General features: G+C 61.6%; 4 protein-coding genes across 5 annotated transcripts; all 4 read right to left on the minus strand.

The window, feature by feature from the left end:
* Nucleotide 1: 1 nt before the first annotated feature.
* CHLRE_12g516600v5 (uncharacterized protein) lies at nt 2–6,827 on the minus strand. Its single transcript, XM_001703186.2, has 13 exons — nt 6,468–6,827; nt 6,161–6,378; nt 5,822–6,060; nt 5,404–5,634; nt 5,202–5,256; nt 4,999–5,031; nt 4,715–4,860; nt 4,510–4,621; nt 2,457–4,387; nt 1,810–2,333; nt 1,571–1,728; nt 1,349–1,386; nt 2–1,153 (listed from the first exon to the last, which is right to left on the minus strand). The coding sequence occupies exons 2-13, from the start codon at nt 6,368–6,370 to the stop codon at nt 877–879; spliced, it is 3,954 nt and encodes a 1,317-aa protein (XP_001703238.2). The 5' UTR covers nt 6,371–6,378; nt 6,468–6,827; the 3' UTR covers nt 2–876.
* Nucleotides 6,828–6,881: 54 nt separating this feature from the next.
* Nucleotides 6,882–14,197, minus strand: CHLRE_12g516650v5 (uncharacterized protein). Its single transcript, XM_043068311.1, has 13 exons — nt 13,783–14,197; nt 13,482–13,699; nt 13,130–13,368; nt 12,786–13,025; nt 12,579–12,633; nt 12,377–12,409; nt 12,041–12,186; nt 11,821–11,932; nt 9,694–11,630; nt 8,850–9,541; nt 8,604–8,761; nt 8,448–8,485; nt 6,882–8,321 (listed from the first exon to the last, which is right to left on the minus strand). The coding sequence occupies exons 1-13, from the start codon at nt 14,048–14,050 to the stop codon at nt 8,054–8,056; spliced, it is 4,404 nt and encodes a 1,467-aa protein (XP_042918406.1). The 5' UTR covers nt 14,051–14,197; the 3' UTR covers nt 6,882–8,053.
* Nucleotides 14,198–15,732: 1,535 nt separating this feature from the next.
* CHLRE_12g516700v5 (uncharacterized protein) lies at nt 15,733–19,117 on the minus strand. The gene is made up of 7 exons (XM_043068312.1): nt 18,453–19,117; nt 18,180–18,265; nt 17,928–17,967; nt 17,672–17,817; nt 16,910–17,059; nt 16,516–16,647; nt 15,733–16,281 (listed from the first exon to the last, which is right to left on the minus strand). Exons 5-7 carry the CDS (start codon nt 16,942–16,944, stop codon nt 16,260–16,262), a joined length of 189 nt encoding a protein of 62 aa, XP_042918409.1. The 5' UTR covers nt 16,945–17,059; nt 17,672–17,817; nt 17,928–17,967; nt 18,180–18,265; nt 18,453–19,117; the 3' UTR covers nt 15,733–16,259.
* CHLRE_12g516717v5 (uncharacterized protein) lies at nt 15,733–19,117 on the minus strand. Of its 2 annotated transcripts, none has more exons than XM_043068313.1 (6): nt 18,066–19,117; nt 17,928–17,967; nt 17,672–17,817; nt 16,910–17,059; nt 16,539–16,647; nt 15,733–16,281 (listed from the first exon to the last, which is right to left on the minus strand). In XM_043068313.1, the coding sequence occupies exon 1, from the start codon at nt 18,511–18,513 to the stop codon at nt 18,277–18,279; it is 237 nt and encodes a 78-aa protein (XP_042918408.1). In that variant the 5' UTR covers nt 18,514–19,117; the 3' UTR covers nt 15,733–16,281; nt 16,539–16,647; nt 16,910–17,059; nt 17,672–17,817; nt 17,928–17,967; nt 18,066–18,276. The 2 variants fall into 2 exon arrangements, with proteins under 2 accessions (XP_042918408.1, XP_042918407.1); XM_043068314.1 differs by having other exon boundaries at nt 16,516–16,647.
* Nucleotides 19,118–20,195: the final 1,078 nt, after the last annotated feature.

Here is a 20,195-nt window from a genome sequence, read left to right on the forward strand (position 1 = left end):
AGCGCTACACAGTGGCAGTCTGCATTATTTACCACATTACCAGTTACTATGCGTGGACACTGGACACCCTAAGGCCTGCCGACACGTACAAACCCAGTCTTACTGCTGATTAAGTTGCTTAGCCGACGTCCGTACCAATCAGAGACTTGCCCCCCATCCACAAGAAGAATTTGCACCAGCCGGCGCGTGCAGGCCTATGCAATCTTCACGTAGCCAGCAACATAGCAAGCAACAGCACCATGTCCAGCCTCCCTGCCGCGCTTTACACACACGGTGCGTTCATGTCTGTGGACTCGTACGTGCTTATAGAGGCCCAGCTTGCCCCCCCTCACTTTCGCCGACGCATTCCGCAGCCGTGCAATCTGCATGACGTGCTCGTTTACTCAGGCGCGCGCAACGTAACATACAAATACGCCCTCCGAACACGCCCTCCGATTCAGACACGCCCCAAGAATACACCCTTCAGTCCGATTTGGTTTGTGTTCAGCAATATTCAGGAGCTCAGGCAGAATCGCAGCGTACAACGTTTGCAACATGCCTCTGAAGGTGTTAGGCCATCCCGCCGATACGGTATGTATGTTGGCCAATGCACATGCCAGTATGCCACTCTCAATACTAGTTCAGCGCCCGCCATTGAATCCAGCCATGCTCCATTTCCTTCCCGCACCCCAGCGCTTCAGCAGTTGCATTGGATAATCTCTTTCGATCGAGTTAGGCAGTGCCAAGTACAACGCCCGGAGCCATTGTATGCATACACACACATGCACACCAGCATATGCAGCATAGGCTCATTTCTGTATACGACCACACAATCTGCTGCGTTCATTTGCTGCGTGATTACGTCTCCCATCCATTCATTAGCACTGTTCTCCCTGCTTAGACTCTTACGGCAGCCTCTGCCGCGTGCGCCCTTGCACCCAGCTCCTCCTTGATCCTCTCCAGCGCCGCCACTACCACCCCCACGCTGGGCCGCGCCGCGCTGGAGGCGTGGAAGCACTCCCGCGCCAGGCGTGCGTACCGCGGCGGCGTGTCGGGTCCGAACTCCAGCTCGCCCGTGTTGAGCGAGGGGTAGGTGCGCAGCCGCACGCCCATGCGCCAGGGCGGCCGCGTGCCGTTCTGCAGCTCCCACAGCATGATGCCCAGAGAGTACAGGCTGCACGGGAAAGGGTGGGTTCAAGTAGAACTATGTGGCCGAGCCCAATACAAGGTAGCGAATAAGCACGAGAAGCAATTGAGCTTGTAACAAACTGGCCTGGCATGCAGGTGCGCGCAACGCATGTGCATAGCAGGGCGACGTGTTGCAGGCTATTGCAACTGTTTGCGCTTCAGCCTTCCAGCTGACGCTTACTCTGCACTCTTGCCGACTTTGCCAGACAGCATCACCTCCTGCAAGACGAGCGCAAGGGCCGTTCGCTCCGTTGGCCAATGTTTGCTGGACATTCCTTGCATATGCCAAATGTCGGTCAACGCACTGGCATATCCTGGCAATTGATTGTACATAGCTGCATGCACGTGCTTACTACCGTGTCCAGCTGCACGCCGTGCCCCAGCGACCATCTTCGGTACTCACCGGCGCGCAGTAGTAGGGCGTGCCCTGGAACAAGTTGGACAGGTGAGACTGGCCCTCGCCCACGTGCACCGACAGCCCGAAGTCCGACACCTTGAGGCAGAACCCCAGCGGCGTGCCGGGCGCGCGCACCAGCAGCACATTGTTGGGGTTCAGGTCGCCTGCGGGAGCAAGAAGAGGTGTGAAAACGACATGTCCATTCTCCCTACCAAAGTGCAGTGCCAGCTGCGGTCCTCACTCACCGTGCACGATGTTCTTCTCGTGGATGTGCTGCAGCCCACGTGCGATCTGCAGCGCGGCCTCCACGTAGCGCAGGGCCGCCTGGAGCGAGCTGGCGGGACGGCCGCCCGACACGTCCGCAGGCACGTCCTCAAGCAGAGGCCGCGAGCGTGGGTTGCCTGCCGGCACACCTGCTGTTGACGAGGCAACCACATCCCTGTCCAACTGTGTGCCCTCAGCGCCAAGCCCGTGCCCTCTGGTGCCCTGTTCGTCATTAAAGGATGCCCTCCTGGCCTGAGCCAAATCCCTGTTGCTGCGCGGCAGCACAGCGGCCTCCGCCTCACTGCCGCTGTCACTCAGCGAGCTGGGGATGGCATTTTGCCGCAGCGTGAGGAAGAAGCCGCAGTCCACAAGGCGGCGCAGCGGGCCCGCGTCACAGAACTCCTGGATGATGAGCAGGCGCCAGCCGCCGCCCTGCTGCGACAGCTCCGGGGACAGGGACGCCAGCTCGTGCTGCACCTCGCGCAGCTCGTATGAGTAGGTGGTCCTGCAGAGCGAAGCGGAGGAGTGAGCGAGGCGTGTGTGGCACTTCGCGGCAAGCCAGCAAAGCTGCGCATGCAGCAGCCCCAACCTGCTCCCCAGCTTCATCCCACCAGCCACCCACACTCACACAATGTTGGGGTGCACCAGGTTGGAGCTGATAGCCGCTTCCATAAGCGGCCGCTGCTGCATGAGTGGCCGCTGCTGGTGGCGGGCGTGGTCGTCGGGGCCAAACACCATGGACTTGATCGCCACGGACAGGCCGCGCCACGTGCCGCGATACACGGTGCCGTGCGCGCCCTTACCTATGACCCCGTGCACATGTAGCTGCTTGTTATCGGCCAGGTCTCGACCCAGCGCCGCAATCACGCCGCGCATCTGCTCCAGAGCCGCATCCCCTGAGCGGCTGCTGCTGCCGGCATCCGGCTTGCCTCCTGAGTTGCTACTGGCTGCTGCTGTCGGGTCACCAGATGACCCGCCGCGGTGCTGCGCCGGTTGCGCACCGCTGCCTGAGGTCTGGCCCGGCGGGCGCAGCACCGCTGCTATGCCCGACATGGTGGGCGGGCGATTAAAGGAATCGGTCATTGTGGCATATCGTGCCGCCGGCTGTGCCATGCCTGCCAGCAGTGCCGGGATGCCTGGGTCGCCCGCGGCCCAGGGATCTGGGTCGCCCACGTGGACGGCGCCTGCAGTGTGCCCGGCGGGCAAGCCACTGCCGCTGGGCCCAGACGCGGGCACGGACTGGATGCCCGAGCCCCACTGCGTGGCAGCAGACTCGCTGGGCCCCGTGTCGTCCTTCATGGTGCCCTTCATGCATGATGCTTCCGCCTCGACGCTGTTGCGGCCGCCACAAACAGAAGGCAGCGTTGGGCTGCTCCCTGTCAGAGACGATTGCAGCTGCCGGCGGCGCTCTGCGTCCGACAAGCTGCGATACACGCGGTCAGCAGCATCATCGCCGTTGCGATCATCGCTCCCAACAGGCCGCGCGCTGGCTGCTGCTGCAGCGGACGCAGGGGCGCTGCCGCCCAGCTCAGCAAATTTTTCGCTTTCTCTGCTGCTCTGTAGCCTCCGCCGCCGCACCGAGAGCCATGCCGCCCCGCCAACCATCAGGAGCAGCACGCAGCTGCCAACCACTGCCCCGGCAATGGCGCCCACAGGGACGCCGCCGCCAGTACTGCTGCTGCTGTTGCTGCCGTCGTCGTAAGGCACGCCCAGGGCTGTGAGACCTGCGTTCGCATGTTCGCCACTGCCCGGGTCTGGCCTGCGGAACGTCACGTTGCTCAGGGTGAAGCGAGCGGCGGAGCCCCTGACAAAGACGAGCCGGCTGGCAGAAGTAGGACCTAGCAGCAAGTCATCGCCGATCGCGAAGAACGCCCGGGCTGCAGCCGCTAGCGTAGAGTCAAATGGCCGCTGCGGCGCGCCGTTCCCCTCCGTGCTGTTGGCTGTGGCGTTGGCGCCTGTGCCCCCTGCTGCCCCTGGGGCCACAACCGCTGCCAGCTGCGCCGCCGGCAGCAGCGCCTGCTGCAGCAGCCGCAGCTCCTCCGCGCTGACCACCAGCGTGCAGTTCTCCAGCCGTGTCTTGCTGGCGCCCGCGGCCAGCGACACGCCCCACAGCGGGCTGGACAGCGCTGCCAGCGGGTCGCTGCGGCTGTAGCTGCCGCCGCGAGCCGCAAGCTCGCTCAACACTACGTTGCGGACTACCAGTCCCGCGCCGGCACCGCCAGGCACTCCGAGAGCAGACAGCCGCCAGCCCAAGCCCAGCCGCACGGGGGTCTCTGGTATCAAGCTGGCGATCACCGTGAGCCCTGGCACCTGCACGCCTGCGCCCGTGTCATTTCCTGCTGGCGCCGCTGCTGCGTCACAGCTGCCGTCCCCACAGCTGCCGTTGCTGGGATTGACTGGTGTGCCTTCCAGGCCCGCACGCGCGTCGCTGGTGCTGGTTGTGTTTCGTGCTGGGCCCTCAGGCCACTGCCCCGCCGCCGCCAGACTTATGTTGTTCACCAGGAGCACCCAGCGGCGGCCCTGGTCATCCGGCTTTGTACGATTGGGAAGCAGCGCCAACTGCGGGCATACGGCAAGAGGCAAGCAGCAACTACGCGGTGAGTTTGAGGACATGAGGGTGCACGATGTGAGGCGCAAAGGACTTCGCATATTGCTGGCGGCTCAAGATCAGGGCACCGTACCTGTACGTCGGAAGGGCTTGTTGCTGCGTTGATGGCGGTCAGGGGCACGTTTTCGGCTTGCAGCTGCCCCAGCCCTGACGGTGACGGATTGCGTGGGTAGCCTGGCCCGAGGCTGCGTGCGGCACATGCAACACAGCACGCGCTTTATGATATCCTCCCATAACTGATTGCAGCAGCCCGCAAAGCGCTGCTGGACTCCACGCACCTGTCCACCATGGCCATGTTGTCAAAGATAGTGGTGCGCCCATTCTGGTACGCGTAGAACACGCCAGACGAGTTGACGGCTGCTATGCTGACCTGGGGTATCAGTAGCCAGTCGGCCCTGGCGCGCGCCTCAGGCACAGGCGACAACTGCGATAGGCACGGCAGGCGGACACGTAAATGGCCCGTTGCCCCGGAGTGGCGACAATCCGCCTTATCATTCATGCGGACACGCGTTGCAGGTGGTCTGCACCCCTGCACTGCTCTCTGGTGCCTCCTGCCTCGTACCAGAAATGTCACCCAGTATCTCAGGTACGAAACCTGAAAGAAGCAAAGAAGGCAATAGAGGTGCAATTGCCGGTATTCTGGTGACGCAAGCGAGTCGCTGCGTTCGCGGTATCAGTGTGTGGACTCCTACCCCACCTCCTCCTACCTACCTCCGCCCCCACAATGGACTCCGCCCCTAACTCCCCCCCCCCCCGCAAACCTACCTCTTCGGGCGGCACCACGCAGGTGACGTTCCGGAGGAAGACCTGTTTGCCGGTCCTACAACGAGCAGTGGCCACGCACCGTACGGAGGTTGCTGCAGCGCGTGGCCAAGCGCATACTGGTACATGGTGTGCATAGCCGTGGAGGGCGATACAGATTCATTTCTGCACAGCATAACAGCATCCAGCATAGCTCCACACTCACCGAAGGATGGCGTTGATGCGCGAAGTGAACAACCCGTACGAAGGCGGGTTTGGATAGGCGGGCGCCAGATTGACGAGCGTGAGGTTGTGGAACTCAACATTAGCCCCACTGGTGAGGTTCCAGACGTTCGTTAACAGACCCAAATCGAAAACAACCCGAGGCACACGCAGCGGCGAGGCCACCAATGTTACGTTGGCGTTGACCAGGACGGGAGAGCTCACCAGCCACACGCTGCATGTGTCAGCAGGATAGACAAGATGCGACACATATTACAGAGGTCAGTAATGAGCGCGCACGTGGGTGCGGTCCAGCAACTGGAGCCCGGACCGATCGTGCAACCGCAGTAACCCGACAGCCCGGGCCTCTCTAGAAACCCCAGTACCCAGGAGCGCACACCCGGCATACACACTTATCGTGCCTGTTATTGATGCTGATGTTCGCCGCAAGCACGATTGTGAGGTTGGCTCCCGCCGCCGCGGCAGCAGCCGCATGCACCGTGAACGCCTCCAGCAGCTCAGCAGCCGTCTGCACAGACACCAGACGGCAAGGCACAGCCACTGCCGCCGCGCCCGCCGACGTGGGGCAGGTGAGGTTCACGTTGTCCAGAGACGTGAAGCCGTCACGCCAGCGGCCGAAACGAACCACGCCTGGCTCCATCTGCGCATGTGCACACAAGGAAATGGGGCAAGGAAGAGTAGTGGAACTGGGAAGACAGGCTGGGACAGAGGCCATGCACATTAGTACATTGTACACGCACCGTCAGGCTGCCTGCTGCGCGCAGCGACGTGCACAGACACTGCTGGTACGCCAGCACCGTGCCACAGTCTGTGCTGAGGCTGACGCTGGCCATGCTGAGGCCCGAAGCCGCAGACAGGTCCAGCGCCGTGGGCTGCAGGAACACACTCCCCGCCGCCGCCGAGGGGGCCGCCACGGTGGCGTTGAGTGCCGTGAGGCAGGACAGGTTCATGGCGGTGCCTGTTGGCGCAAGTCATACGAGGTGAGAGAACGCGGCCCGACGGGGAGAACGGCGCCGAGGAATCGACGGCCACGCAACGCCACCGCACCTGCAGGCGCCTTCACGGCATCAAGTCCAATCCCAAAGTCCCATGTGCTAAGAGTTGATGTGTTTAGAGCGTTCTGGGCCAGCTGTGAGGCGTTTAGGTCGCGGAGATGCGCGATGCCAGCCGCGTCACCCGGCGAGCATGCCTCGCCTGCAGCGTTTGGCTCTGGCGCATAGAGCGACGCTCCAGCTATGCATATTTGCACTGCCGCTGCCGCTGCGAGCAAAGTGAGAAGCTTCCGCAGCTGCGTCACGGCCGACAGCCGGCGCGCTCCCATTCTATATCGCAAGCTTTGCTCATCTAGTTTGCAAGAAACATAGCAAGTTCCTCAAGCGCGCGCGAAAAACGTTTGGGCTCGCGACCTCACTTCTTCCGCGTTAGCTTTCAAGGCAAAGGTTGCAAGCTCTCTCTCATTTATGTCATTTCATATATGTGATCATTGGCGCAAGTCGAACGGCAACGTTTGACGGAGTGTGCCGTGCTCTGCCGTCTGCGCATGCCATACTGCCGCTCTCTACTCGAGTCTCACGTCGTCCCGACAGGCCCAACAGGCCAACATTCACCTGGGGCCACCACACAAGCAGCTCCACGGGGTCGGTAAGGCGCCCAATTTATGCAAGACACCCTCCAGCAGGCAGCAGCTCTCCCGGCCGCGGTCAGCCGTCAGCGGGCGCATTTCTCTGCACTTCGCAGCTAGACTCCGACGGCAAGCGCCACCTGAGATTTCAGCGTGCCTGACACGGATTACGTGCTGTGCGACCCTGGGCAACACAGCCCGGCGCTGTGGAGGCGCAACAGGGTCGTAGAGAGCAGACTCCAGACTGTGCCGCCTGCTAGCCACGGCACCTGCTAACCCGCTTCCGACACCGTGCGCAGTCATCCTTTTAAAGCATAATTGGCAACAGATACGCGTAACCCAACTTAGGCGTCAAGTGCATCTGCAATCCAACTTAATTTTGCTGCCTGGCTATGTCCGGATAATGAAGCTATCCATGACCCTCAGCCTCAGACGCGCACTGAGGTGTAGGCCGTGGTTGTAGGCTCAGGCGAACTCAATTGGGCGCACGTCCTTCCGTGCCATCCTGGTCATGCTGCCTGCTTGGTACGCATGAACTCACTACCTTCCACATCTCTCGCGCCACCACAAGTCCACTTATAGCCGGCTGGTATGGATTCGCCAACAACAGGCGCGGACTCACATGCGCTCAGCATCTGGTGCAGCCGCAGGGCCCCCACCACCGCAGCACCTGCCTTGAACCCTGTCCCATCACACACACCACCGCAGCACTGCCAGTCCCACCGCCAACAAATCCTGCCGGCTTCGCCAGCCCTCACACACACAAGCAGTAAGAACACGCAGGTAGGCAGCGCCCACCGGCCTATAATTCGCCATCATAACATGCACTACTTGTTTCCAGGCATCTCTTAAGCAAGCCCATATGGGCACGTGCAAATCCTGCATCAAGCACATCCTGCCGAAGTACTGAGTCCTGGACATGCCGTCCTTGTAATGCCGCTTTCATGACAGCATACACGAGCAAAGAGTCCTTCCATTTGTTCTGTCCAATCGCCTTATGGTACAGCTGCTATCAAACGCCCACTGCTGCGCGCGCTCTTGGCCCCAGGTCCTCCCTAATCCTCTCCAGCGCCGCCACCACCACCCCCACGCTCGGCCGCGCCGCGCTGGAGGCGTGGAAGCACTCCCGCGCTAGGCGTGCGTACCGCGGCGGCGTTTCGGGTCCGAACTCCAGCTCGCCCGTGTTGAGCGAGGGGTAGGTGCGCAGCCGCACGCCCATGCGCCAGGGCGGCCGCGTGCCGTTCTGCAGCTCCCACAGCATGATGCCCAGAGAGTACAGGCTGCACGGGCGGGGACAGGCAACGGGCACACGCCATGTTGTCAGCATGCCCGAACGAGGGCGACCTTGGGCAGGTGGGGGCAGAAACCAGCCAACACGGATTGGGCCGCGGGCGTGCTTCACTTACTCTGCGCTTTTGCCGACTTTGCCAGACAGCATCACCTCCTGTAACACAGTTAGGAAAGCCTCAACCTACAAGCACCTCTGTAGGTCAAAGTGCTGCATCTCGTGCATTCCGTGCCGCCTTGCCAGCGACCCATGCACCGCCATCTTCGGTACTCACCGGCGCGCAGTAGTAGGGCGTGCCCTGGAACAAGTTGGACAGGTGAGACTGGCCCTCGCCCACGCGCACCGACAGCCCGAAGTCCGACACCTTGAGGCAGAACCCCAGCGGCGTGCCGGGCGCGCGCACCAGCAGCACATTGTTGGGGTTCAGGTCGCCTGTGGAGCAAGAAGAGGTGCGAGCCGTGGCAAAATGACAGTCCATTCTCCCTACCAAAGCGCAGTGCCAGCTGCGGTCCTCACTCACCGTGCACGATGTTCTTCTCGTGGATGTGCTGCAGCCCACGTGCGATCTGCAGCGCGGCCTCCACGTAGCGCAGGGCCGCCTGGAGCGAGCTTGCGGGCCGGCCGCCCGACACGTCCGCAGGCACGTCCTCAAGCAGAGGCCGGGTGCCGCCGTGCTGGTGGTGCCCTGTCATGTCCTCAAGCGGCGCTCTCACTTGCAGCTGATCTGGCGGCGCACCCGCTGTGGACGCAGCACCCCTGCCGGCTTGATCCCTGTCCGCCCGTGCATCGCCCTCGACTGCCGTGCCGACCCCGCCTCGTGCGCTCTTGGAGGTGTCACGCGAGCCCCTGCTGGACTCACCCACATCTTTGTCACTGCTGCTCCCGCTAGCGCGGCTGCGCGGTGGCGCAGCTGTTGCCAAGGTGGCAGGCGACACAGGCGCGTTCGCATGCGCGTCCCGCCTCAAAATGGAGGAGACATTCGGCAGCCTGAACCGAGACCGCAAGGAGCTAGTAGGAGGACTAGGTGCGGCTGCATGGGCAGGTCGCGGCGGCGTGAGGAAGAAACCGCAGTCCACCAGGCTGCGCAGCGGGCCCGCGTCACAGAACTCCTGGATGATGAGCAGGCGCCAGCCGCCGCCCTGTTGTGACAGCTCCGGGGACAGGGACGCCAGCTCGTGCTGCACCTCGCGCAGCTCGTATGAGTAGGTGGTCCTGCAGAGCGAAGTGAAAGAGTGAGCGAGGCGTGTGTGGCACTCAGTGGCAAGAACATGGCGGCTTGCGGGCAATGTACACGCCAACAAAGCTGAGCATTCCGCAGCCCCAAGCTGCTCCCCAGCTTCATCCCACCAGCCACCCACACTCACACGATGTTTGGGTGCGTCAGGTTTGAGCTGATTGCCGCCTCCATGAGCGGCCGCTGCTGGTGGCGGGCGTGGTCGTCGGGGCCAAACACCATGGACTTGATCGCCACGGACAGGCCGCGCCACGTGCCGCGATACACGGTGCCATGCGCGCCCTTGCCAATCAGCCCATGCACATGCAGCTGCTGATCGCCTGCGAAGTCCCGACCCAGCGCCGCAATCGTGCCGCGCATCTGCTCCAGAGCAGCGCCTCTTGAGCGGCTCTGGCTGTCATGAGCTGGCTCGCTACCTGTCGTGCTACCGGCTGCTGCTGCAGAAGTGCTGGCGGCGCCAGTCGAGCCGCCGCCACTGCGCTGGAGTGTGGCCGCGCCGCTTCCGTGAGACTGTCCTGGGCGCTGCAGAGTGTGGTGCGACATGGTCAGAGTCGGCGGACGGTTGAAGGAGTCGGTCCCAGTCGCAGTGACGGGTCCTGCGGGGGGCTCCCTGAGCCCCGCCTGCTGTGGTGGCTCCGGCGCCTGGGCGGCAGGATTGCCGGGAGCCACGGAGGCCCGGTCGCCCGGACTAGCACCTGAGATAGCGAGCCCAGGAAACATCGCACTGGGTCCAGATACACGCACGGATTGCGTGTCTGAGCCCGACCGCGTGGCGGGTGAATTGCTGGGCCCACCCAGACCGCCAGCCTCTCCCTTTGCGACCCCTTTGGCTCGCAATATGTCCATCTCTAGACTGCTGCGGCCTCTGCGAATACATGGGAGCATGGGGCTGCTCCCAGTTAGGGATGACTGCAACTGCCGCCGGCGCTGGGCCGCCGAAAACCCACTGTGCATCCCTCTGCTGCCGCTGACACCTTCATCGCTTGCGCCGGACCTCACGCCGGCAGCAGCAGGGGTGCTGTTGCCAAGTTGCTCCAAATCACCACTTGTGAAGAGCTCTTTCTCTTGGTAGCTGCCCTGCCCCTGCCGCCGCCGCACCGAGAGCCATGCCGCCCCGCCAACCATCAGGAGCAGCACGCAGCCGCCAACCACTGCCCCGGCAATGGCGCCCACAGGGACGCCGCTGCCGCTGCTGCTGCCGTCATCGTAAGGCACGCCCAGGGCTGTGAGACCTGCGTTCGCCTGTTCGCCACTGCCTGGGTCTGACCTGCGGAACGTCACGTTGCTCAGGGAGAAGCGAGCGGCGGAGCCCCTGACAAAGACGAGCCGGCTGGCAGAAGGAGGACCTAGCAGCAAGTCATCGCCGATCACGAAGAACGCCCGGGCTGCAGCCGCTAGCGTAGAGTCAAATGGCCGCTGCGGCGAGCCGCTCCCCTCCGTGCCGTTGGCTGTGGCGTTGGCGCTTGTGCCCCCTGCTGGCCCTGGCACACCAACCGCTGCCAGCTGCGCCGCCGGCAGCAGCGCCTGCTGCAGCAGCCGCAGCTCCTCCGCACTGACCACCAGCGTGCAGTTCTCCAGCCGTGTCTTGCTGGCGCCCGCGGCCAGCGACACGCCCCACAGCGGGCTGGACAGCACTGCCAGCGGGTCGCTGCGGCTGTAGCTGCCGCCGCGAGCCGCAAGCTCGCTCACCACTAGATTGCGGACTACCAGTCCCGCGCCGGCACCGCCAGGCACTCCGAGAGCAGACAGCCGCCAGCCCAAGCCCAGCCGCACGGGGTGCTCGGGTATCAAGCTGGCGATCACCGTGAGCCCTGGCACCTGCACGCCTGCGCCCGTGTCATTTCCTGCTGGCGCCGCTGCTGCGTCACAGCTGCCGTCCCCACAGCTGCCGTTGCTGGGATTGACTGGTGTGCCTTCCAGGCCCGCACGCGCGTCGCTGGTGCTGGTTGTGTTTCGTGCTGGGCCCTCAGGCCACTGCCCCGCCGCCGCCAGACTTATGTTGTTCACCAGGAGCACCCAGCGGCGGCCCTGGTCATCTGGCGTGGTGTTGTTAGGGAGGAGCGCCAACTGCGGGCATGCGCAGGAAGCCAGGGGAAAGGTAGGGTCAAGAGGTGCGGTGTTAGGACAGTAGCCAGGACAGGTCTTGCAATGTAGGGAAAAGTTGGTGAGCCGGCTTTTCCACACGCCTGAGCATCCTTTGCAAATATATCAAGTGCTGCCCGCCCGGCCATGACGGCGGCACCACACCTGCACCTACCTGCATGTCCGAGCTGTTGGTCACAGAGTTGGCGGCGATCAGGGGCACGCTGCTGGCTTGCAGCTGCCCGAAGCCAGACGGCGCTGGCAGGAGTGCGTAGCCCGGGCCGAGGCTGTGGCGCGCATGGCGGAAAGCATGGCACAGAAGCGAAGAAGGTGTGTGTTTAGTACTTGGGCATATGGCCGGTAGGCAACAACAGCAGACATGCACTCCGCCGCACCTGTTAGTCAAGTGAACGTCCTCCAGTCTCACAGTAATTCCGTCAAGACAGCGGTAGTACACGCCAGAGTCATTGACGGCATCCACGCTGATGTTGTTGACCGCTAACCATTCGGCCTTAGCGCGCGCCTCGGGCACGGGCGACACCTGTGACATGCGTTTGCAAGTAGAACAGCAGGCGTTAGGTTTTACATGGCGCGTGGGTGGTACCGCCGTCCCACGTGCGTGTGGGGCGTCAAGCGGCGCGAAGCCTGCGAGCTGGCCCTGTACGACGGCTGACCCCGGTCTCCCTCGCTTATGTTGATCAGCCCCACTGTCGTTGGTGGCCCTTCCTTACCAGGTAAGTCAACCAGTACCTCATATATGAAAGCTGCACGCGGGGAAGCACAGAGAGCGAGCTCGAAAGGAAAAATTCTCCGGCTACTCAGTAGTCCGGATGGCGCGGGCAATCGGAAATGCAACCCAGCAAGAACCAGCACAACATTCGAGGTATCCTGTTCAAGGCCAGTTCGGCCAGGCGCGAACAGCATGTTCGGTACCTCTGCTGGCGGCACCACGAGCGTGCAGTTTCGAACAAACAACTGTTTGCCGACTCTGCATCCATGTGGAGGAAAGGGTAGTGAGCATGTGCGAGCGCATCAATAAGTGCACCGGCCCCAAGGTGGGGCCAGCACGGCCAGCCGCACCGGTTCTGACATGGGAGCTAGCATGGACAGTTGCTGGCGTCACAACTGCTGACGCCTTACGTGTAGAAGGCCCTCACTCGCTCCGACAGCGGGCCGAACCGGGAGAAGCGGTAGCCGGGCTTGTAGTACGCCGGCGCCAGGTTCACCAGCGTGAGGTTGTCGATGAGTACGAAGGCGTTCCCAGCCATGGTCCAGATGCCCGTCAGACGCCCCAGGTCCAGGATGGGCCGAACGAGTCGCGCCGAGCCAGCCAGGGTTATGTTGCTGTTTATCTTGATAGAAGATCCTGCAGGCCACACACTGCATGTGCCGAGGCCAAGATTAACAAACACGTCAAGGCAAAGCAGGTGCCAAGTCCGGCTTCTTCGTACATAGGGACTACGCTGGTATGCATTTGAGCTCACCTGTTATTGATGCTGATGTTCGCCGCAAGCACGATTGTGAGGTTGGCTCCCGCCGCCGCGGCAGCAGCCGCATGCACCGTGAACGCCTCCAGCAGCTCAGCAGCCGTCTGCACAGACACCAGACGGCAAGGCACAGCCACTGCCGCCGCGCCCGCCGACGTGGGGCAGGTGAGGTTCACGTTGTCCAGAGACGTGAAGCCGTCACGCCAGCGGCCGAAACGAACCACGCCTGGCTCCATCTGTGCGCAGGCACACGGGAAAGTGGTGCTGGGGAAGGGGAGCGAGGGGCCGGCAGGGTTGCAGGGCCCCGCAACAGTCGGCCATCATGCACAGTTGCACATTGTACACGCACCGTCAGGCTGCCTGCTGCGCGCAGCGACGTGCACAGGTACTGCTGGTATGCCAGCACTGTGGCGCAGTCGGTGCTGAGGCTGACGCCGGCCATGCTGAGGCCCGAAGCCACAGACAGGTCCAGCGCCGTGGGCTGCAGGAACACACTCCCCGCCGCCGCCGAGGGGGCCGCCACGGTGGCGGTGAGTGCCGTGAGGCAGGACAGGTTCACGGCGGTGCCTGTCGGCGCAAGTCATATGAGGTGAGAGAACGGGGCCCAAGGGGGAGACCGGCTGCGCAGAGAAATCGACGGGCCACCGCACCTGCAGACGCCTTGATGGCCGGTAGTCCAATCCCAAAGTCCCATGTGCTAAGAGTTGATGTGTTTAGAGCGTTCTGGGCCAGCTGTGAGGCGTCTAGGTCCCGCGGGATGCCATCCGCGTCACCCGGCGAGCAAGCCCCGCCAGCTGAGTTTGCCTCTGGCGCATAGAGCAACGCTCCTGCTATGCATATTTGCACTGCCGCTGCCGCTGCGAGCAAAGTGGGAAGCTTCCGCAGCTGCGTCGCGGCCGACAGCCGGCGCGCTCTCATTTATCGCAAGCTGTACTCATCTATTATTTCGGTTAAGCATGTGCACCGAGTAGAGCTGGTTAATTACGCAAATGCAGCTGACAAGCTGGCTGACTGAAGTTTAGATATTGTTTGCTTATTCTTGTTGCGGTGCGTGTTATTTGCGTTATATCGATACGTTGCTTGCGCAGTGTCAAAGTTTGCAAGGTTGTCGGCATGCACATCGCGCGCTCCACACGCCACACACTCCAGCACCTCCCTAACTGCCATACTTGTCACGCCAGGGCTGGTGACCGGACACGGCGTGGGGTAAGTGCCCGTGCCGGGGTCCAAGGGTGGAACGCGCGTCTCATGTGCTATTTGCCTTACGTCAGCTGACTTTAGTTGAATTTGCGTTGTGGGTGCGAAGAGCAGGGGGGGGGTGGAAACGAAGTGCCAGACCCCATGCCCCGAAATCCCCCGGGACCCTGTGGCGCGACACATGGCTCATTGAACTTTGGGCTTGACAAAATAGGTTGCGACTTAGCGAACATGCGCATATGCGTGTGGGGGCGTGGATGTTTTCCCCCTTGGCAGAGGTGGAGCGGCGGCAGGGTTCGCACTAACCCAGGTTGCGAGTAGGGAAGGTGCGGGTACGTAATTGTCAGACCAGTAGGCAGTCGGACAGAGGCGGTCGGACTGGGAGGCAGATTACGTAAGTAGCAACGTTGCACGAGTGGTCTGTTACGTAATTGACAACGTTGCACATGGATTCTAGATCCATGTACGACCAATGCGGGTCGCCCCTGAGTATTTAAGCGGCCGACCGCTTGTTGTTTGGGCATAGAACCGGGTGTTAGCCTGAAGAACCATACCAGGCAACCTTTCCCAGGTCGAACGGTAGTGCCGAGTGGACAGATCTTCCCACTTCGGGCACAAGTGTAAACCACAATTGATATTACTGTCCAAACCTCTCACAACCGGCAACTCGCGGTTGTTAAGCGGGAAGGGAAAGTGCCTAAGTCTGCGGGACACGCAGCAGCAGCTTCCACCGCTGGTTTTCCTCAACGCTAAGCCGACCCTCCCTCTGGTCGCCCTGCCTATCCCCAAGCTCGGCAACCCAACCAAGGACATCGCGCTAGGGTGCTAACCCCCCCCCCCCCTGGCAGTCTCGATACCTTAGTCTCCACAGCTATCCAACCCGTTAAGAGGACTAGGAGAGCGGCCACGGCACAGCACCAGGGCACGTCCTCATACGTCCCTCGTGTGCCCCCAGCGACATCAGACGATCCTAGGGCAGCCCCGTTACTCCCCAAGATAGGCGGTCGGCTAGTCGCACGATTAGTTCAACGCAAAAATTTTTGGGGGTGCGGCGCGTAGTTGGTATCGAGACCAGGTTAGCTGGTGCTCGACTGGCGGGTCGTGCCTGGTCTCCCCTTAGTCTCGCAGCGCTATCAAGCTAAGTCAGCATGGCGACACCATCGCACGTGCAGCCCAGCAGCGTCAATTCCATACCGTACTATGAGACGAATGATTGCGCTCGGCAATGGCTGGCCCGGTTAGACCGCGCTAAGCGCATGTACGGCTGGACGGACGACCAGACGCTGGATGTGGCTGTCTGCCGGCTAGGGGACTCTGCCGCAACGTGGTATTCCGGGGTTGAGAGCTCCATCACCACCTGGGCGCAGTTCCAAATCACTTTCCAAGAGCGCTTTGAGGCGAATCAGGAGGAGTTATACAATCTGCTTGCACGCTGCCAACAGCGCCGGCGTGAACCCGTGCGAGAGTACGCGGATCGGTTTCGTGACCTGGCGTCGCAGCTGTCGCTCAATACCTCTGACCCCGTCCATACCTTCTCCTTCCTTCGTGGGCTACAACCGGACATCTACGATCAGGTGTTCTTGCTGAGGCCCAAGACACTTGAAGAAGCAATTCATGACGCCATCTACATCGAGGAAGGCTCGCAATGCTACTCTGCACCAAGCAGCAGCCGCAGTCACCGGTGGCGTGACCAGTCTCCCGGCCGCCGCCATGGCCGCAACAGGGACCGGCGGTTCGCGGACTGCCACTACCACTCGTACAATGAGTCCCATTACTACGGCAGCCGTCCATCACGACATGGGCGCTACTCATCGCCATCAACACAACTCCAAGCAAACCGCGGGCGAGGTCACGACCATCATGACGTGCAACAAGTCGACTTGTACGACGCCGATCAAGCGGATGAAGCCGCTCTTGAGGGTCTTGCCGCTCACATGGCACGGCTGATGCGCCTGTTGGAGGAAGTGGCAGGGCAAGGACCTCACATGTTGGACATGGCGCGAGACAGCCGTTACTACGAGGAAGATACGTGCTACGTGCCGTATGAGGAGTACGAAACACAGCCTGACGCCGAGCGAGGGGGCAAGCAGGTGACCGTCCCTTCCCGCAACCGTATGCGCCGTATGCGCCGGACACCCCTGAGCTCACACCATATTCCACACCGGTAACTGCGCTTGCGCACCCACCTCGCGCCTCCTTCCCGACGCACGTTTACGTCATGCAGCAGACCGTGCCCCCGCCGCCAGCAGTAGTACGGGATGACACGCCCCAGCGTGCACATCACTTGGAGCGGATTCCCGCACAGCAGCCCGCACGACCTGCGGAGGAGAGCAAGGATGGTGCAGGCGAGGACGTGAAGAGCGTGGACACGTACCCCATGCCGTGGCACACAACATTCGGATGTGACGCCGCATGCAATCAGGACCCGCCCGGCGCAGCCCATCGAGTGCGCACCTCCGGTAAACCCCAGCAGTTCCGTGCCTGGTGTCCAATCGTCACCCCAGCACTTGCCAACCGTGGACAGGGATACGCCCGTGCTCGAGTCGCCCGACACCCGCGAGGGGCTTACTCGGGACTCACCTGCTGTGGGGCAGATGCCGCCAGCAGTGCCGCATGTGCCTGAGCACGCACCCACACCACCGCTTCAACAGACAGCGCTCCTGTCAGCTCCGCCGGCGGCCTGGCTTGCTTGTACGCCACCGCGTGCTTGCCTTGATGCCTTGACGGGGCCTGCCGATATGACAAGGTGTCAGGGGAATCGCCAATCAGATGAGCTGCACGCGCCATGCCCGAACACGATGGCCGCAGCGCTCCCAACCGTTACTCCCCGGTCATCCATCTTTCATGCCCAAGGCTGTTACGACACGCCACTGGCACCGCCAACCAATGACACGGTGTTGGAGCTGCCACCCAAACCCATGTTCCGTTCCCCTGACGAAGCACCAAAGTTGTCCGCGGGACTCGAGCTCCCCTTTCATGGCCAGCTATCGCTCGATGCGATTCGTCTCCTTCCGGCCCTGTCAAGCGCTCACCTGGCCGCGCAGGCGCCCAGTCATGGGGCGTGTGGCTTGCAACACACCGCCATGTGGGACGTATTGCAAGACGGCATGAGGATGGGAGAGCAACGACAAGACGGCACGCCTAGTCAAGAGGACCCACGTCCTGTCACGCCCGCTGTGTGGCACCGGTACCCCCTGCCGCACAACATGGACACTTCGCCTCACAAACCCTCAACGAATTATAAGGTCGCTGGCCTACTGTACGCCCTGCTGCATCGGGTCCTTTACCGCACGGCCCTGGGCAAGAGCAACCTCCACTCGCGGAGCAGCAGTTTCGACTCACCTGCTTTCATGGCTGAGCACTCCGCTGATGCAACATGCACGTATGAGTAGTATGAGGCGCCGGCGCCCACGCCACCACCAGAACCACCGCCGCATGTGTGCACGGCAGCGTCAAACGCCGCCACACGGGCACCACAGCCCCGCCACCTGTGCAACGGAGACCGTCACACTTAATATTAGCAGGCCGAAACGAAATCTGAGAGCGAGGGAACCTTGTTTGGTAAACTCCGACCGGCAGCCACCAACATGGCGCTCACCTATGGGAACCTGGTGCGCTGGTATGACGATACCGGTAATCTGGAGCGGGCAATCAGCGTGGAGCGACTGAGAGTTATTGAAGGTAGCGCGGAGCAGTCAGTGTGTAGAAATGCGGCTCCAACGGTAGCGAGACCCACCGGGGATGTACGCTGCTGCGCCGAAGCTATGGCCCTCACGCCGCGGCCTATCTAATGCTCCCACGTTTCGCGGCAGCAAGCATGCTGCAGCTCACAGCGAGCGAGGAGACCCACCGGTGGTTGGACGTGGTTGGACTGGTAAAGGGAGAAGCGCTGCTTTCTCCAACTGCTTACTCCATAAAAGACAACAGCGCAACCGCCTGCAACACTGCTAAGCGTAAGCACGAACCCGTACAACGGCAAATCCCAAGTCTTCCCACAGTATTGTCAGCAGGAGGTGTTCGCCATTCGCCATTCGCCATTCGCCACCAACGGACATTCGCCATTCGCCAATCAACAACGGACATTCATCATTCGCTAACCAACGGACAAGGGCAAAACACACACCTATAATTGCGGCTGGCCGCCGGATCCACAGCGAGCCTGCGAAGAGCCACGCACTCTCCATGGCGTAGCACCTTGTAGTTCGAGTCCAACGCGCCATTTCTGGGACGCCGCAGCACAGTTCAACTGCTTTTGGCCGACGCGGTCGTCGGATCAATCGTGGGGGAGGTCACAGCTGTGGCGCGACACATGGCTCATTGAACTTTGGGCTTGACAAAATAGGTTGCGACTTAGCGAACATGCGCATATGCGTGTGGGGGCGTGGATGTTTTCCCCCTTGGCAGAGGTGGAGCGGCGGCAGGGTTCGCACTAACCCAGGTTGCGAGTAGGGAAGGTGCGGGTACGTAATTGTCAGACCAGTAGGCAGTCGGACAGAGGCGGTCGGACTGGGAGGCAGATTACGTAAGTAGCAACGTTGCACGAGTGGTCTGTTATGTAATTGACAACGTTGCACATGGATTCTAGATCCATGTACGACCAATGCGGGTCGCCCCTGAGTATTTAAGCGGCCGACCGCTTGTTGTTTGGGCATAGAACCGGGTGTTAGCCTGAAGAACCATACCAGGCAACCTTTCCCAGGTCGAACGGTAGTGCCGAGTGGACAGATCTTCCCACTTCGGGCACAAGTGTAAACCACAATTGATATTACTGTCCAAACCTCTCACAACCGGCAACTCGCGGTTGTTAAGCGGGAAGGGAAAGTGCCTAAGTCTGTGGGACACGCAGCAGCAGCTTCCACCGCTGGTTTTCCTCAACGCTAAGCCGACCCGCCCTCCCTCTGGTCGCCCTGCCTATCCCCAAGCTCGGCAACCCAACCAAGGACATCGCGCTAGGGTGCTAACCCCCCCCCCCCCTGGCAGTCTCGATACCTTAGTCTCCACAGCTATCCAACCCGTTAAGAGGACTAGGAGAGCGGCCACGGCACAGCACCAGGGCACGTCCTCATACGTCCCTCGTGTGCCCCCAGCGACATCAGACGATCCTAGGGCAGCCCCGTTACTCCCCAAGATAGGCGGTCGGCTAGTCGCACGATTAGTTCAACGCGAAAATTTTTGGGGGTGCGGCGCGTAGTGTCACAACCCCCTTGAGGGGACGACCGACCCCCCCACACGCGGACAAAACCTTGTTGTTTAGGGGTTAAAACCCCTCCATTTCATACCAGAGTGGAGTCAATGGACTCCTCTTGACGAGCACTATCACGCTGTACCATCGGCGGTCCTGTTCTGAGACTTCGGTCGGTGCGTCAGCAGGTCCCTGCAATGCAATCTTCGGTCACATGCGGGATCCTATCCATGGAAATCCCCTCGACTCAGCCCACCCCGCGCTCAACTCTCTGCCGTGTGACGAATGAACAGTGGTTATCGGCAGCCTTGGTAGACGGTTAGACGTGAATTTATGCGCACCAGCGCTTAAGAGCCCAGCTGTGTCAGTGCGCATGTCTCTAACGTGGGGACATGTGCGGACATGTCCACGCCAGGACGCGTTACGTAGCCCTCCCACGCTTTGTTTGTGCTTATTACGGCGTAATGTTCACATATGAGTCTCGTAGTGCTGCTTTTGGCCCCGACTTCTGCTTGTGGGTTGCTTCCCGAAATCCGCCAGGATGGGCTCCCGAAACCCGGCGGACCCGGAGCACCCCCCAACTTTGGCCGCCCAGAACTTCCTCACCAGACCACCCCTACAAAACTAAAAGTACGTACGAAATATTCTCCTAAAGATCTACAATTTTGAGCATGGGGGTAAGAT

Source organism: Chlamydomonas reinhardtii, chromosome 12 (genome assembly GCF_000002595.2).
Source record: "Chlamydomonas reinhardtii strain CC-503 cw92 mt+ chromosome 12, whole genome shotgun sequence".
NCBI lineage: Eukaryota > Viridiplantae > Chlorophyta > Chlorophyceae > Chlamydomonadales > Chlamydomonadaceae > Chlamydomonas > Chlamydomonas reinhardtii.

Excerpts from the sequence above, each read along its gene's own strand:
- CHLRE_12g516650v5 (XM_043068311.1), bottom strand. The coding sequence starts at position 14,050 with ATGAGAGCGCGCCGGCTGTCGGCCGCGACGCAGCTGCGGAAGCTTCCC. Across the intron at positions 12,187-12,376 it reads GGTACTGGTTGACTTACCTG|GTGTCGCCCGTGCCCGAGGC; the intron begins GTAAGGAAGGGC and ends CGCATGTCACAG. Across the intron at positions 11,933-12,040 it reads GACGTTCACTTGACTAACAG|CCTCGGCCCGGGCTACGCAC; the intron begins GTGCGGCGGAGT and ends TGCGCGCCACAG.
- CHLRE_12g516700v5 (XM_043068312.1), bottom strand. The coding sequence starts at position 16,944 with ATGCGGCACTGCTGGCGGCATCTGCCCCACAGCAG. Across the intron at positions 16,648-16,909 it reads CGGCATCTGCCCCACAGCAG|GTCGTGCGGGCTGCTGTGCG; the intron begins GTGAGTCCCGAG and ends TCTCCTCCGCAG. Across the intron at positions 16,282-16,515 it reads CGTCGGGAAGGAGGCGCGAG|GCGCATCAGCCGTGCCATGT; the intron begins GTGGGTGCGCAA and ends TTCCTCCAACAG.
- CHLRE_12g516600v5 (XM_001703186.2), bottom strand. The coding sequence starts at position 6,370 with ATGAACCTGTCCTGCCTCACGGCACTCAACGCCACCGTGGCGGCCCCC. Across the intron at positions 5,257-5,403 it reads CGCATCAACGCCATCCTTCG|GACCGGCAAACAGGTCTTCC; the intron begins GTGAGTGTGGAG and ends TGCTCGTTGTAG. Across the intron at positions 4,861-4,998 it reads GATACTGGGTGACATTTCTG|TTGTCGCCTGTGCCTGAGGC; the intron begins GTACGAGGCAGG and ends TGCCTATCGCAG.
- CHLRE_12g516717v5 (XM_043068313.1), bottom strand. The coding sequence starts at position 18,513 with ATGGAGAGTGCGTGGCTCTTCGCAGGCTCGCTGTGGATCCGGCGGCCA.